Source organism: Carassius auratus, chromosome 39, assembly GCF_003368295.1.
Source record: "Carassius auratus strain Wakin chromosome 39, ASM336829v1, whole genome shotgun sequence".
Taxonomy (NCBI): domain Eukaryota; kingdom Metazoa; phylum Chordata; class Actinopteri; order Cypriniformes; family Cyprinidae; genus Carassius; species Carassius auratus.
Window position 1 is genome coordinate 3,329,852 of NC_039281.1, and position 16,810 is coordinate 3,346,661.

General features: G+C 36.5%; 1 protein-coding gene across 1 annotated transcript in view; it reads left to right on the forward strand.

Annotated features, from left to right (window-relative positions):
• Positions 1 to 16,810, forward strand: part of LOC113058011 (pro-neuregulin-2, membrane-bound isoform-like) — a 54,474-nt gene that overhangs the window by 24,564 nt on the left and 13,100 nt on the right. Inside the window, exons 2-3 of the mRNA XM_026225683.1 lie at positions 1,622 to 1,784; positions 5,003 to 5,121. Coding sequence (XP_026081468.1) covers positions 1,622 to 1,784; positions 5,003 to 5,121 — 282 coding nt within the window. The remainder of the gene's footprint in view (positions 1 to 1,621; positions 1,785 to 5,002; positions 5,122 to 16,810) is intronic.

The window sequence follows — 16,810 nt, forward strand, 5'->3', positions numbered from 1 at the left end:
GAGCATTCAGCTCTGAGTCTCTCTTGGACATGTTAAGGTTTCCTTTTGTGTTCCTGAGTCCACCTGAGCAGAGTTACAATGTGCAAGCATGTGATAAGAAGTGAAAGTGTGTGTGTGTGTGTGTGTGTGTGTGTGTGTGTGTGCTTCTGTAGTGTATATTAATTGTATAAGGACTGTATGTGTGCTTTAGTCAAACCATGTAAATGGTGAATAAAACATTATAGTGTATGTGTCTATGAGAGAGAGAGAGAGAGAGAGAGAGAGAGAGAGAGAGAGAGAGTGTGTGTGTGTGTGTGTGTGTCAGAAGCATCTGGAGACAAGAAGGTGTAATTTCACTGGATGTGACAGAATGAAGTACTGCTCTGAAGAAAGAGAAGGAGGAGAAAAACACAGATGGAGCCAGACTCAGTTAAACAGTGAACAAATGGCAATAACATGTTGTGTTCAGTCCAAATCTGTACCTGAAGTCAGTTTCATGAGGATTCCTCTTACTGAAATTTTATTTCATTTTTGAAATTTCACCCTTAAAATCAAAAGAAGGAAATATGAAAACATATTTTGCATAAATGAATAAAGACAGTTTTCAACAAAAACTAATTTTAGGATAATACAGTTTTATTTTATTTTTTTTATTTTGTTCATCTAAGTATAGATGTATATGTGTTTGTGTGTATTTAGTAATGAGAGAATAAAAAAAAAGTAAAACATTCAAGTGCATTACAGTAATGAAAAAAATCTAAAAGGTTAAAAAATAGGCATTGGTTGTTATTTCTAATATATTTTTCATATTTTCTCTTTGGTGTCTTTTTTGTTTTTCTTTTGTTTCTGTGTCTTAACATTAAGCTTGAGGTGCAATATAAAACAAACTCTCTGTAGCAGCATTATTATTGTTTGTGTGTGTGTGTGTGTGTGTGAACTACCCTAAATGTACTGTATTTTTATTACTGCTCCTAGTTCACAATATTGGGCTTGTTTCTCATTGCTAGATGGATTACTTTACGGAGGTAAACTGCAGGAAGATGAGCCCCATTAATCTCTCACATATTCTTTCGTTTCTCACTTCTTTCCTCTTTCCCACTCTTCTATTTGCTTCTTTTCATCCTCCCATCTGCGTCTGTCTCTCAACATGTTTCCCTGCATTTTCAGCCGTCATGCCTTCTTCTTTCTCTCCATTTCTCTTCTGGCAAAATCCATCCCTCCCTCCATCTGTCCCTCGTCTTTTCTTTTTCCAATAATCTCTCTTTCTTCTCCCCTTGTCATCTCAGTCAATCTCACCTCCACCCCAAGGAATCTGTATTGCTCATAGTTTGCTCCAGTTATGTTACATTTCTGTGTCAGATTAATTCCTCAGGATAAATAAAAACAAAAACAAATAGGACGATTTTTGACATTCAGTGTACAAAATGTAAAATGAACAGGGATGGAATAAACACCCTACAAAAAAAAAAAAAGACAAATTCAAGCAAATATGTTTTGTATGTTATAAATTGTGCTGTTTTTATTTAAATCATTGAAAATCAAAGTGAAAGCATTGCTCATTGCTGTCTATGAGGAACAACTGAGGTAGTAAAGAGAAAAAAATCTTTTCTGCTCACTCTTTGTCTATTTTCTCCGTCTTTAGCATCAGCTCCGAAGGTGAAGCCCATGGATTCTCAGTGGCTCCTGGAAGGTAAAAAGTTAACACTCAAGTGTGAAGCTGTGGGCAACCCAAGCCCCTCCTTCAACTGGTACAAAGATGGCAGCCAGCTCCACAAGAGGAAAGACGTCAAAATCAAATCCAACAAGTAAGACACACACACACACACACACAGAGAGAGAGATGCACAAGCAAACACACTACTCATACGCTGGCAGAATTATTCTTGGCATCAGAGGTATTAAAAATACATCTCCCATCAACTCGAGCAGAAGATTGTCCCAGTTTGTAAATAGACTCGGAGACTTTCAGAGGGGAGAGAGATGCAGACGTCTTGTTAAAGGAGTAGTTCAAAATGAAAACTCTTTCATCATTTACTTGCTCTCATGTTGTTCCAAACTCATATGATTTTTTTTCGTTATAAAATTATGAAGAAAGTTCACGCTGCTTTTCCTCATATAATGCAAGCGGTAACAAAAACAAAGATTTGTGTGAGAGATATTTTTAGCTTAAATTGAACCTTCTGTTGTAGTGCTCAAATCTCATTTGCACTTTTCTAATATTGTAATATACAAATATCCTTGAATTTAATAGTAAATATTTCATATTCATTAATATTTAATTAAATAGCAAAATTGCTAATTATAGTTCATGGGAAAAGACAAAATTATTGAATGCATAAATTCACATACTGTAAATTTTAAGTTTGTCAGTAAAATGTCTTATGTTTTTGAATTAATCTCCTCAAGGCTATAGTTATTTGATAAAAACATTTAACACACACACATACAGTAAAGAGAGCAATTTTCTGAAATAATAATATTCTAATAAAAATGTTTTCCATTTTAAAATGTAATTGATTCCTGTGACGCAATTTTCATCATCATAACTCCAGTCTTCAGTGTCACACGATTCTTCAAAAATCAGTCTAATATGCTGATTAGGCAGTTAAGAAATATTTCTTATCGTCATTGATGTTGAAAACAGTTGTGCTGCTCAATATTTTTGTGAAAACCTTTTTTCCAGAATTCTTTGGTGAATACAAAGTTGAAAACAACAGCTTTTAATTTTAAATAAAATATCTTGAGTAACATGATGCCTTTACTGTCAATTTTGTTCAATGTAACATATTCTTGCTAAAAAGAAGTATTAATTCCTTTGTTCAATGTAACATATTCTTGCTGAAAAGAAGTATTAATTCCTTTAAAAAAAAATAAAATAAAAAAAAATTGTGAAGAGCGCAAACTTTTGAAAGCTAGTGTAACTTACATTCACGTTTACTTTGCATTTGTATTATTTTGTGCAGGTGTAGGCCGTAATATTACATTTATGTTGAAAAAAGCAAGTCATACAGGTTTGGAATGTCACGATATTGAGTAAATAATAAAAAACGTATCCTTTCCATCTCAAGGAAGCTTCATCAGTGAATTTTGGGTAACTTCCCCTTCATTGCTTTTCTCTGGCAATGGGACCGTGGGTTGCTGGTGTGTCTAAGGGGAGAGTGTGTGGGCCCGAACACGCAATACTTTCTCCCTCAGTGGTGTCTGTAGGTGGAGAATAGAATAAAAAAAAACATATGACTAAGTTTATATACGCTTGGGGTCTGGATAAACTAGTCTTCAGTGAGAATTGCATAATCATGCAAATGTCTTAATATACAGGAAAGCGGCGTTTCATGAAATGGGATAAAGGATCGAATAAAAAGTTGCTGAACTCTGCATGTTGCAGTAACATTGCATCAATGTTATTTAGCCATTCGTAACACAAATCAATAGTGCACATGCAGCTGTATATTCCATCCATATGTCACGGTCAGTCCAAATGTACAGTAGCTGTTCAGTATGCCGGGAAGGAAACATACGGAAGAATTCAGGGCATTCCGTGACTCAACGGCCCTCTTCTGTTCTCCGAGAAAAAGTGCTGAGGTGCACAGAAAGCAGATCACTCTAACAGGATTGCCTGTTCACTGGCCCCTTGTGTAACTTTGCAAATGTGTGTGTGCTGAAGCTGCAGATCCACAGCCACAGAGACACGCACTCGCATCCGTACACACACTTATGCCGATGAACTGTGAGTGAAAGAGCTGACAGCGTGGACAGAGATGGTTTAATAATGATGGAGGTAAAGTAAGGACAGAGGAATTTCTCTGCGTCCTGCTGCAGAGCGAGATCCTTCGAGAGCTTTGCTCCTCTAATGAGCTGTCCACATCCTGACCTGAGGAGAAGGGCAGATAGACAATGCGAGTATCACATTGACACCACTAGAGACCCCACGCACCATGTGATGAAGCCAAGTAGGACATATTCCTGGACCGACATCCTTTGTTGGTCCTGGAACAACATTCCTATAAAGAAATCAGGGCTAACCCTAAGTCTTAACTTGAAGTCGGATGTGGGATATTCCTATACTCGGTATCTCTGATCGAAAAGTCGATTTGGATGACATTTGCTAAATTACTAAATACAAATAATAAGTACGCTACTGTTCAGAAGTTACAGGTTTGTAAGGTTTTGTATGTGTTTCTTATGCCCACCGAGGCTGCATTTATTTAATAGAGTAGAAACAGTAATATTGTGAAATATTATTACAGTTTAAAATAAATTATAAAAATAGTTTAAAATATTATTTTTTGTTGTGATGCCAAGGCTGATTTTTCAGCATCATTACTCCAGTCTTCAGTGTCACATGATCCTTCAGAAATCATTCTATCAAACTGAAGAAACATTTATTATTAACAATGTTGAAAATAATAGATTTATTTATTAGGATTCTTTCATGAATAGAAAGTATTAATTCTCTATAAAAAAAAAAAAAAAAACATTGACCCAATACATTTGAACGGAAGTGTAAATGTAAAGACATTTTATTGTCCAATGCTCAGAGGCAAAATGTTAATACTAGTATTTGGTAGGTGTAGAATTATCAGTAGCGACAACAATTTACCATATTTTATACACCTATCTCTGCAAACCTTTGCTTGTTAAAAAAGTTTTATATCATGTGATGTGATCTCATCTTGGCAAAACTGTTGGGATTTCTGCATCAGTTTCCAATGTGCAAGTGCCATTCCATTGCACTTTTCCAAATAAAGTGTTGGAAATTTGGACTGATCCTGTGGTCTGATTGGTTGATAGCAATGTTGTTCTAGGCCCAACAACATGGTGATCCAGGATCATGTCCTTCTGGGATAAATAGCAACTACACAAACTTGTTTTGTGGAGATCTCAGTCTACATTTCTACTGATGCATTGTTTTTCTCTCCCACGCCATCTGACTTTTATTTCTCTCTTTCAATTTCTGTCCTCATATACCCTGATGTTTTTCTCCATTGTTCTCTTTCTTTCTGTGTCGGCCACTTTTGTGCAGGAAAAATTCAAAGCTTCACATCAGCAGAGTGAGACTGGTGGATTCTGGGAACTACACCTGTGTGGTGGAAAACTCGCTGGGCAGAGAAAACACCACCAGCTACGTCAGCATCCAAAGCAGTAAGAGCTCCATTATGTCCCATAATCCCATTGTCGCAGGAGACCAGGGCTTCTTCTTATAATGGGGCAGATTTTACTGTGTGTACTTTGTTTACAGCAGATGTGCTTTGTGAGGTATCTGGACAGTGAGAGCAGACTGGACCTGTCTAGGTTGCTAGCTGGTTTCCAGCTTAGTTGCCCAAGTCAAAAGAGTCCACCACTCTATAATATGGTTTTGACCCATCCTACAATGTACAGTAAGCCAATAGGATTGCTTTTCCTGTTTTATCATCCATTAGGCAGTAAAATTGTAAAAGCACACAGCCACAGGATTTGAGGATTTGAGGCAGCTTTCATGTCTGTTTTGTGAGTTTGGATGTTATTGTGGAGAACACACCTCTCTCATCTGCTGTTTTACTCACCGATCTCTCCACCTGCTTCAGTCTCTGGAGTATATCACATCAGCCGTAGGCGTTTGATGTGCCGTTAGTGTGTGTGTGTGTGTGTGTGTGTGTGTGTGAGCTCAATCCAGCCCATCTTAAGGGCAGTTATGGTTGAGTGGTTTGAGATATAGGGTCTTTCTCTCTCTCTCAACTTTGTCCTCTAGCTCTCCACCAAACCCCTCCATTATCTGATGTGTCAGCAGGCTCTCGTAGACACAAAGAATGAAAGAATGACTGCGAGAATGAAGATGATAAAAGAATGAATGAAAGAATAAGTAAAGGAATCGATAGAATAAATTAGGGATTGTGTGTGTGTGTGTGAGAATACACACAAAAAAAAAATAATAATAATAAATTTTTGAACAAATTGTGCAGCCCTACAAACAAAGACAGCAACCTTGCAGCTTAAAAAAAAACAATTGAAACCTTAAATATGAATTATTTTGAGCAATTAAATTTTTCCTCCAAAATGTGCAGCCTGTGAATTATCAATGACGATGTATGTCAATTATGATTTTAGTGGATTATGAATGAACAAATCAACGAAAAATTAAGTTTTTTATTGTGATTCTACAACTACGGAGCCCCGCAGGAAAAAATAGTAGGCTAAATCGTGCACACGATTACTATTTTCTTGCATGCCAAGTGCGGGGCTCCGTATACAACAATGTAAATTGCGTGACTAATGGTGATTAATATAGTCTGTGCCAATATCATAAGTGTTGTTTTAACGATGTCCGATCTGACATTATCGAGTAAAACACAGATAGTGCACACATACACTGTAATTTAGTCTATTAAAATGCATTTAGACTGCCCATAAGATTCAAAATAAGAGGAATATAGGTAATTTAATATAAATCACACTAAGAGTGCCATTTTTCTCTCCAGATAATCAGCATGATATCTGATTGATTTTATACAAGCTTAATAAAGTTATTAAGTTACTTACATTTTAGATGCTGTATTCCGCCAATAGGTTGTTTTCACTACATGTCATCAATCTGGAAATCGGCCATATTGGTGGCACTGAATGTAAACAATGCCACTGAACCAAAAAGGCCTCAAGTATAGGCTTGGTCATATGGCTCTTTACCATCTATTAACTTTAGTTTTTCAAAATATCACACCCTTTCCTGCTTACTAAGTCCTTATGCAGTCCATGCTGTTGTTTACATCTGAATATCACCAATATGGCCGCACATTAGGGTAACTGTCCAAACTGTGACGTAGGTGCAAACGCTCTGTGAAAATAGTTCCAAACAGCACTGTTTTGCATCGCTGAGCAACACATAGGATGGTGTTTCCTAATGAATGATTCAGTGTCTCACTAATTAAAATGGTTAATTTGTGAATGAATCAACATTTTGACTGAATCAATTTAATCTCAATGCTTCAATCATTAACAGTGACTTGCTGCCACCTGCTAGTGGCTTTAGTTTCACATTTCAAGTATCTTTTCATATTTTAAATCTTTTCAAATAAAAATGTTTCATGGTTTTATGTTTTAAGATTATGAAAGATTATTTATACATTTGTAACTGCTGGTTTAATTCATCTCCTCTCTGAGCTGCATTAAACAGTCTGTAATGAATCTGAAGGCCACTTCAGATGCAGATTCCAGAACTGCTTATGTTGGATATAAAATATATAAAATGGAAGAAAGTGTTAAAACTGAACACTATCTGGCTGCTCAAACTGTGTATACAACAATTTTTATATACTTTTTTATCCTATTTTAAAACTTTTCTATTTTGATTTTACTTGTACTTTTAATTTCACTAAGTACATTAAAAAGGGTCATATGACGTTGTTAAAAAAGAACATTATTTTGTGTTTTTGGTGTAATGCAATGTGTTTTCATGTGGTTTAAGGTAAAAAAAACATATAATTTTTCCAAATACCATACAATATTGTTGCTCCTCCATGCCCCGCCTTTCTGAAACGCGTGTGCTCTGATTGGCCAACTATCTATTGCATTGTGATTGGCCAAATACCTCAAGCATGTTTTGGAAATGTTATGCCCCTTACCAGGTTCAGGAAACTTTCCTCCATAAAATGCGCAATATTTGGTTTATACTGTTATGGAACAGTGTTTTAAATAAAACTTCCACAACTGATTTCTGGTTGTGTCCTCTTTTGGTGATAGAATGAGGCAATCTAGGAAGGCGTGGATGAGCCTTCACTTTTATAATATCTCTTTGGATTTGAGAATTAAATTTTTGGTTATGTATTTGCACATTAATTGATTTTGGTTAATGTTTAACCCAAAAAAAGTTATGGAATGTAGCTTTAAAAGAAACAAAAGTCCAGTTATGAGATATAAACTCATAAAATGTTGCAATTACCTCCTAACATATTTTTAATCCCATAGAAGAAATAAACTTCCGTAATGATTGAAGAAAGGAAGGAAGAAAGATAGGAAGCAAGGAATGTCTCAGTCTGTATGTGTGTCTCTGTTTGTTCCTATGTTCTAAAGGGGTATTTGTTTTATTTAATTATCTGAGCTCTATTTTATAGTTAAGTCACAGTGAAAGGTAAAAAGGTCCTTGCAGGATATGTGTGTGAGAGATTGAGAGAAAAGGTGTGTTTACATGTGCTGTATACTTGTCTAGTGTTTGGGAGTCTGTGAATGTTTGTGTGCTCGGTGGATATCTGCAGATAACTCTCTGAGCCTAATGAAGATAAACTGTGTCATTCTGGCAGATTCTGCACTCCAGGAACAGTGAGCATTTCAGTCCATAAGCGCACAGATATCAGCTATATATAACAGCACAGACACCCGAGAGACAAAGAAAGAGAGCGAGAGAGATGCTCTAGTGCAGCAGTTCTCAATTCTAGTCCTTGCATATCACGGCTCGGCATATTTTGCATGTCTCTCTTATTTAACACACCTGGGGCCTGTACCATGAAGCTAGATTAGCTGGCTAGCCAGGTAAGTTTCAATTTTAGGTACCATGTAAGTGGCTTGGCTTTTAGCGGCATTCATTGCCATAGTAACTTACACTCCACGGCTAACCTACTAAATAAAATATAACATGCATTTAGTATGATCTCTCTTATTTTTTGAAAATTACTCGCATTTTCACAGATTCTGCAAGGGGTGCCCAAACTTTCGAGCCCCACTGTATATATATATATATATATATATATATATATATATATATATATATATATATATATATATATATATATATATATATAGAAGTCTGGCTTTAATGATAATTACTGAGTCATTTTATGATTTATATAATTATTGTTATTAATATTATTATTATTATTATTATTATTATTTATCTTTTACGCACAAGCAATTTTAGTTTAACAATAATAATAAATCGCTTATTTTAAATATGCATACAGATCATGTCATATAAATAAGCTGTTGTATCAAAAAATTGCATTATTTAAAAAAAAAAAATCTGACCTTACATGTTTGAGTCTCTACCACTATATATTTTCAAATGCATAAATGAAGTTAACAAGTTTCACTTGTCACTGCATTGATAGAGCAAGATTATTTATTTTATTTGTCCTCCTTCATTTTTCATATGACATTAAAATTTATCATATTCTTCAATCTCTTAACCTTTAGCAAAACCTTTAACCTTTAGTTTTGAATCTCGCTGGGTCTCTCGCGAGAAGTAAATCAAACTTGCTTTGTATTGCAAGGCTCGTGATTGGCTGTTCGTCAGTGATGTCACACATTCATGTGCACACGCTCCACAAACTCAGGATCAAAGCCTGAGTTGACAAAGAAAGTTGATGAACAGCATCATGCTACCAACAAAGCTGGATTGGAGAGGTTTGGTTTTGTCAACTCAAAAATAATCCTGTAACTCTGAATTTGTTCATTTACCATCATGGTACAGCAGCTACCATCATGTCTGTACCATGATGGTAGCTGAGTAAATTCAGAGTTACAGGATTACTTTTGAGTTGACAAAAGGCCCCAGATTCCGATCATCTCGTCAGAAAAGAGCTCCATGCATGAACTGTGTCCAATTGTGTTCTGTGCTCCCTACTCCCTGCACACAGGAAAACTGAAGATTCATTCATGGATTTGTGCTTCACCATCGTCTCTAGTGTCTTTCCACACAGACGAAATCTACTAGATAAGTGTGAAGTGTGACATAGTATATCTCTTTAAATAAATTCACGTCTCACACAGTTTAATGACCTTTGAACAAATACGCTCCCTTCGAACTTGAATCATGGTGGAATATAATGTCCACTTTGCAGGTGACTTACGGTCGAATAGAACAAACATCTGAAGTGATAAGAGATAAATACAAAACAGGGGTCAACAGGGTAAATCTCTGCAGGATTTGAGAGCATATAGGGTAAAGGTGTGTGCCTGTGTTATTCTTAAAACAGGTCAAGAACTTCACTGGCTAAAGCAGAACGTCCTAGAGGACGGGTGTTTTAGGAGAAGAGTGTGTTTACATCTTTGTGTATATGTTTGTGTGTGATGTGAGACCCATCTGGACTCTGGCCGCTGAATTCTTCATCTGCAATGCCAAGAGCCTGTCAGATACAAGAGCCAAGTGTAGCCTACTTGACGCAAAATACAAACACACACACATTGACATCTATTGACACTGTTTGTGCTCTTTAAAGAACAGTGCACCCAAAAATGAAACTTCTGTCATTATTGTCATTATCATTATTTACTCACCCTCATGTTGTTTCTTGAGGAACACATTTGGAGATGTGAGGCAGAATGTTCATGCTGCTATAAATGGTCTATATGGGTCATGTGCTATATTACAATTCTTTTGATTTGTGTGCACAAACTTAAACTGTTGTTCACTGATAATTGTCCACTTCATAGACTTAAAAATAGAGATAAAATGCATGTTTTGATTATGACCTTGATCATAATCTTATCACAATACAGTCACTTCTTCTGTCTCTGAAACAATACAGTCTGAGAGCAATATGAACTAACAATATTACAGCCTAACAGTCGCTATCCAATCAGATCTCAATAGAAGTGCCAGACAAAATTATTCTGCAGTGAATATTTTATTTAACTCAGATAAATATATAATGGAAATGAAATGCATTGCAGGTTTTGTATAGTGGTGCTACACATATTTGTATGAATGATTGCATCTTACAAAGTTCACATGGACACAGGTCATGTTAAATGAATGATTCTGGATCTAGAGTCACTGATGAGATAAATGAGGAATGAGTCCACCGTCCAGAGCTCAGTCTGACGCAAACGCACATGCTTTGATGCCATCCACCCCTGCCCAGCGTCTGTCAACTTCTGCCTGTGTTCACTTCACAGTTTGTACTGTATATTGTCTACTGCTTACAAAGAGTTTGTGAAATAGACAAACTAATATGAAATAATGAAATACACATGCTATACATGATACTATATATAGTATCTCCTTTATGATAATTTCCTCATTTTGGAAGTTGCATTGTATTAAAGAATATATGCAGATGTGCACTGTGCATAGCGCTTCCTTTTAGAAATGCTTTGTAGTACAAACATTCCATCTTTTTTAACCCCCTTGTCTCTTTCCCGTCAGTGGCTCTCCTCTATCCTGCTTCTATTCACTCTTCTCTTCATTAGCCTGTCTCTCCATCTATCCTGCTTCCCCTCCACCCCCTCCCACCACATGCATTTTTGCAGCATGTGCATGCGTGTGTTTCTGCGTGTGATTACTCTTGTGGTGGACATATCTGTGAATTGCGTCTGAATAGGGAGTGCCTGTAAGTGGTTCGATATCATTGATCGGCACCTGGTTGAGTAGAGTGGATCAGATGCCCCGTACAGGCCCCCTGTGTGACTTACAGCCTTCTCCGAAACCCCCCTCGCTGGGGCATGAATCATGTTCTCCTGCTTGAGGCTCAGAGCCAAGGCTAATGGAGCTAATATCCTGCCACACCAGGATGGACTATGGGAGGGAGGGAAATATGTGCAGTCTTTAAAAGCCTCTCTCTGGATCTATTTAAAGCGGAGAACAGATGCACTGCCAGTGCAGCACCTGATCAACATTATTGTGTTTCAGTCATGATTGGATAAACTCACCATCTCCCCCCTGTGGAGGAAAACATGCTGTTATGGTCCACAAACACACATACAGCCCCACACTGCAGAAAACATTGGACTGTCCAAGGTGCATGTTGATTTTTGATTTTATATTTTCGTCTTGACATGTCATCTATATCTGTCTGTCTTTCTACCTGCCTTATCAGGCTCTAAATCTTCTATCTTCCAAGCTTGAAGGCATTTTAAAGTATGAATTTTGAATTTTGTTCAAATTCACATTCTGCTGTTTGTAATTGCTGAATCTGAATTTTTTAAGAAATATTTATTAGAGATTCTAAATGCGGATTTAAATTGAATCATTATATTGTGTTTTCGCCAATAATTTGAATTAATAGATTTAAGCTAGATATATTTGACCGCTGTGTGTCTCTCACAGGAAACAGTTACAGGCTAGCAACATAGCCACTCGATTGCACACATGCTGTCACTGCAGAGAAGAGGACATATGCTTGAGACAGATGTAAGGTTGAATGTTATATCGTTTTGCTCCTGTCCATTTCCTGTTGGAGTGATGTGTGACCTTTAGAGATGGGGCTATTGTGCTCTGTGCCATCTCTACTTCTCGCTTTATTCCCCTCTGTTCTCTCTCTCTCTCTTTCTCTCTCTCTTTGCAGTGCTGTGTGTTCGTGTTTGTATGTTAATTAGTTAATTAGCTCGTTATGAAATGGCAGGGTTCAGGTGGTGGGCTGTCCATTTCTAGATCACTCCATGCAGCCTCACCAAAGTTATGTCTGCTTTATACCTGACGTTACTTACAGCACATAATTACATCCATATATTGTCTTAGGCATGAAGGCTAATCATTGAGATAAATATATTGCATGTAGAACTGTAGATTCACTTCCTGTTTACTTTTCATGCCCTGGATCCTGGGGATAGCCTTAAAAATTGTATTTAACACCACAACATCATAATTGATTATAATAACATTTTCATTTTTTTGTTGTTGTGTGCAACGACGAATACAGCCTACTAATTCAAAGCTAATGACTCATCCTTGGCCAGGCTACTTCATGCAAATTAATTAGTTGTTTGTAAGATACAATATAAACCACATATTCAGTAGACTTCCAAACCCTCGCAAGAAAAAAAAGGATATAGAAGCTGTCACAAAAAGGCTAAAGCGTTCTTTAGGTGTAGCTTTTCGAAAGGATACCATCACAGTGCTACCATTTTTTCTGAGAGTGCATTTATTTTTCGACATGAAGACATGACATGTTGTGATAATAACTGTAGTAGGAGCTTATCATTTGCTTTTGCAGAACTATCTGCATGAGCTGTGAGGCGCCAGATTTACTCTGATGTGAAGTTAAAACGGTACACATCAGATCAGACGTGGCACTTTATGGCACTAGAACATTTTTGTTGGCTCACTTTGACGACACTAATTAGTACACAGGAGGAAAGAAAGACTACAGGTTTTGGACTTATACACAAGCACACACACACACACACACACACAGGCATTGATCCCAGCACCACTAGTGTTTGGGAGGTGGAAGTACAATAAAATTATGTTTTTAATTACAAGAAATTATAACAAAAAATTCTGAGGTTTCCCTGGAAGTTCACCTTTAACTTGTTAGAAATCACAGACCTATTATATTTGAAATCACAGACCTATTACAGTCAGTGGTGGACAGTAACGGAGTAGCTTTACTTCGTTACTGTACTTAAGTAAATTTTTCAAGTATCTGTACTTTACTGGAGTAGTTTTATTTTGAGTAACTTTTACTTTTACTTCACTACATTCCAAAGCATAAAATCGTACTTTTTACTTCACTACATTTCATAAAACATGTCGTTACTCCCTATAATATATCACGTGCTCCGAGACGCAGAAGCGGTGTCTGATTCATCATGAACGAGTCTTTTCAAAATAAACTTTTAAATCGGATCGCAAATCGCACCAAACGATTCTTTTACGAATTAGAATGATCCGATTGCAGCTGTTCTGGAGTCGACCACTCACTGATTCAAATGAACCGTTTAGTGCGAGTCACCAGAAATAAGAACCGGAGATCTTGTGAGCGCGCGTGCGTCTGATGTTGCTAAAAGTAAGTTATTAATGTCGAAATTTAGGATTAATTATTGTAACTGAAAATCATATTTAGGTCAAAATTGTCCGTTGTTTGGGAACTAAATCCGCTGTAAAGAGTGATTTATTTAAGCCCACTGAAATGCTCGAGGGCAGACGATGCAGACACATCAATCAGCGTCTCTGTTTTTTAGGTAAAAAAAAAAAAAGCCTTTAAACTAACACAGATTATATAAAATAACTCGTGCATGTTCAAATTCCCCGGTGCCGTAATATTAACAGTTTTATTAAAATGCGACCATGTCCTATGTGACGTTTTATATTGTTTATCAACAGTAACGTTATGCATATTTATATTGTTTGGATTAACTAGACGAGTAGACAGTCATGAATGTTTATTCATAACCGTACTGAAAATAAGTAAATAAATATTGTTAGCGTATGCTAACTGTCTACCTAACAAGCTTGCTGGTGCTAACTTGAGGTCATTTTTTATAAATAATGTCCAAATATTTTTATTCAACCACCTATATATATATATATATATATATATATATAGATAGATAGATAGATAGATAGATAGATAGATAGATAGATAGATAGATAGATATAGATATAGATAACATCTAGGGACAAAAGAAAGGATGTGATGTTCAGAACATTGTAACTACAGTAATTATCAAAGAGAGGAAGAGATGCACCCCGTTTGGCCAGGGGTGTTTTTACACCACAGACAAGATTTGAGAAGGAAAAAATCATTATGAAAATATAATTATATTTTCCTTAAAATGTCCTTCCTAACTTCAGGCCTTATTATCATGTCATATATAACTGTGATGTTCTGTAAAACAACAAACTTTAAAATACTTTGTTCTTACTGGTAAAGATCAGATGGTCATCTCTGTTTTCTCTCAGGTACATCACAGTGTAAGCTTCACAGTGAGCATTACTCTCATCAGCGTAGTCCATATCAACAACAAAAATATATCTCGACTCCATATAGTGGTTATTTTGGAAAAAATCTTGGGCAGTAGTATTATTTAAAAAAAATATGTGCTAATATAAAATTAAATTAAGTAGCCTATATAAAATTTCAAACATCTATCTTTCAGTACTTTTTTACTTAAGTACATAAAAAATTTAGTACTTTTGTACTTTCACTTGAGTAAAATTGAAAAAGGAGTACTTTTACTTTTACTGGAGTAATATTTTACTATACGTATCTGTACTTTTACTCAAGTACTTGATTTGTGTACTTCGTCCACCACTGATTACAGTGTTAATCAGAGAACACTGTGTTCAATACTGCATCCCACAATGCCGAGGTTCTCAAACTAAAGGAAGCAGAGATGTTGGAAGAGGGGCGTGGATTTTTTTATGGGTGTGAAATTATTCACTGTCATCAGGGAAAAGCGACTGTAAATACTTACACATCACATCAGCAAATGCATAATTCGTATTTCCATAATTATCCAAAGACTTTCCTGTGACAGTAACAGTGTTTTGGTCGGTTGCCATGGATTTCATCAGAGCTGGTCCATTCTCCACAGACACAAGTGTTGCAGGCTGCTCTCTTGATCTGTCACTCGTGAGGGAAGGAGTTGTGATCGTGACAGTCCATCAACATCCGCTCATAAAATGCACAAAGCATATGATGTCACTTCAAGTTTGAGAAACTTTTCCACAATGCAGTTTGCTTGACTTTATTACAGCAACAATGTTTAACATCTCTTCCTTGACTCATCATTGGATCAAACTTCAAAATTAAGACCATTTTGCTCAAACTTGGATTAAAACTGCAAAATAGCCATGCTTATTTCCATAACATTATTTCATGCAAAACATGAACATTTGCGGAGAATGTTTCCACCCTCAAAAATGTAGCATCACATCACTCACCAATGGATCCTCTGCAGTAAATGGGTGCCGTCAAAATGAGTGACCAAACAGCTGATAAAAACATCACAATAATCCACAAGTAATCCACACCATTCCGATCCATCAATTAACATCTTGTGCAGCAAAAACGTGTGTTGTTGTAATTTTGTAAGAAACAAATTGATCAAGACCATTTTAAATTAAAAGTCATTGCTTTTAACTAAAATATGTCCTCTAACCATATTGCTGTCTCCAGTGAAAAAGTAAAAGCAGTCCAAAAAAGTTCTATACAATTGTGTTGGTGGATTTTGATGTGAGAGGAAAAACAGGGGATAGACTTTCACTTAAGGAAGCATTGGATATAGATTATGTATTGTGGCCAGAAGCAGCAGTTTAAAGTTAAAATTCCTTAATTATGGATTTGTTTCATGCAGCTTTTCTCTTCACAACATTAATTGATGGACTGGATTTGTGTGTATTACTTTGAGTATTGTGATGTTATCAGTTGTTTCGACTCATTTTGACGGCACCCATTCACTGTAGAGGATCCATTGGCGATCAAGTGATGTAATGCTAAAAGTCTCCAAATCTGTTCCAATGAAGAAACAAACTCCTCTACATCTTGGATGGCCCAGAATGAACAATGTAAGTGCTGTGATGTGACAACATTATTCCTTATGTTATTATTTATTGCATACTGCATGCAGCTTCCCATCATTTTTTTAAGGATAGCATTGCAGTGCGGCGTAGTTCTCCCTCTCTTTCTTTATATCTGTCACTCTTGACTGTTTCTCTCGGACTATCTTCGTCTTACTCTTTGTCCGGGCAGAGGTTTGAATCACAGATTCCCAGAGTCTCTGTCTGCAGAGATCCAGATGTGATGTGCTGATGTTTGCAGTACACAGCTTGATTCTGCGTGACTCTGACACACTGCAGAAAATCCGAACCCTCTGCGTGGCTGTGAGCCAGCGATGCCTACCAGAACATTCTCCCATCTGCCATGTGTATTTGGCAGCATGTCTCTCACTCTGGTTTATATACAGAATGATACAGTGTTTTGTGGAACATTGTGTGTATATGTGTGTGTGTCTGCAGTTTTAGTTCTGTTACCATTATGGATAAATATTTAGCAGTGCTGTGTACATGTAAAAACAGCAATAATTCTGAGACACTGATGTTAAATGAGGAGTTCATCCAAATTTTTTATTACAATACGTATTCCTTTAGTGTCTTTATTGAAGCTTGAATGCTTCATGGAAGAAAGACAGTGATATGTGT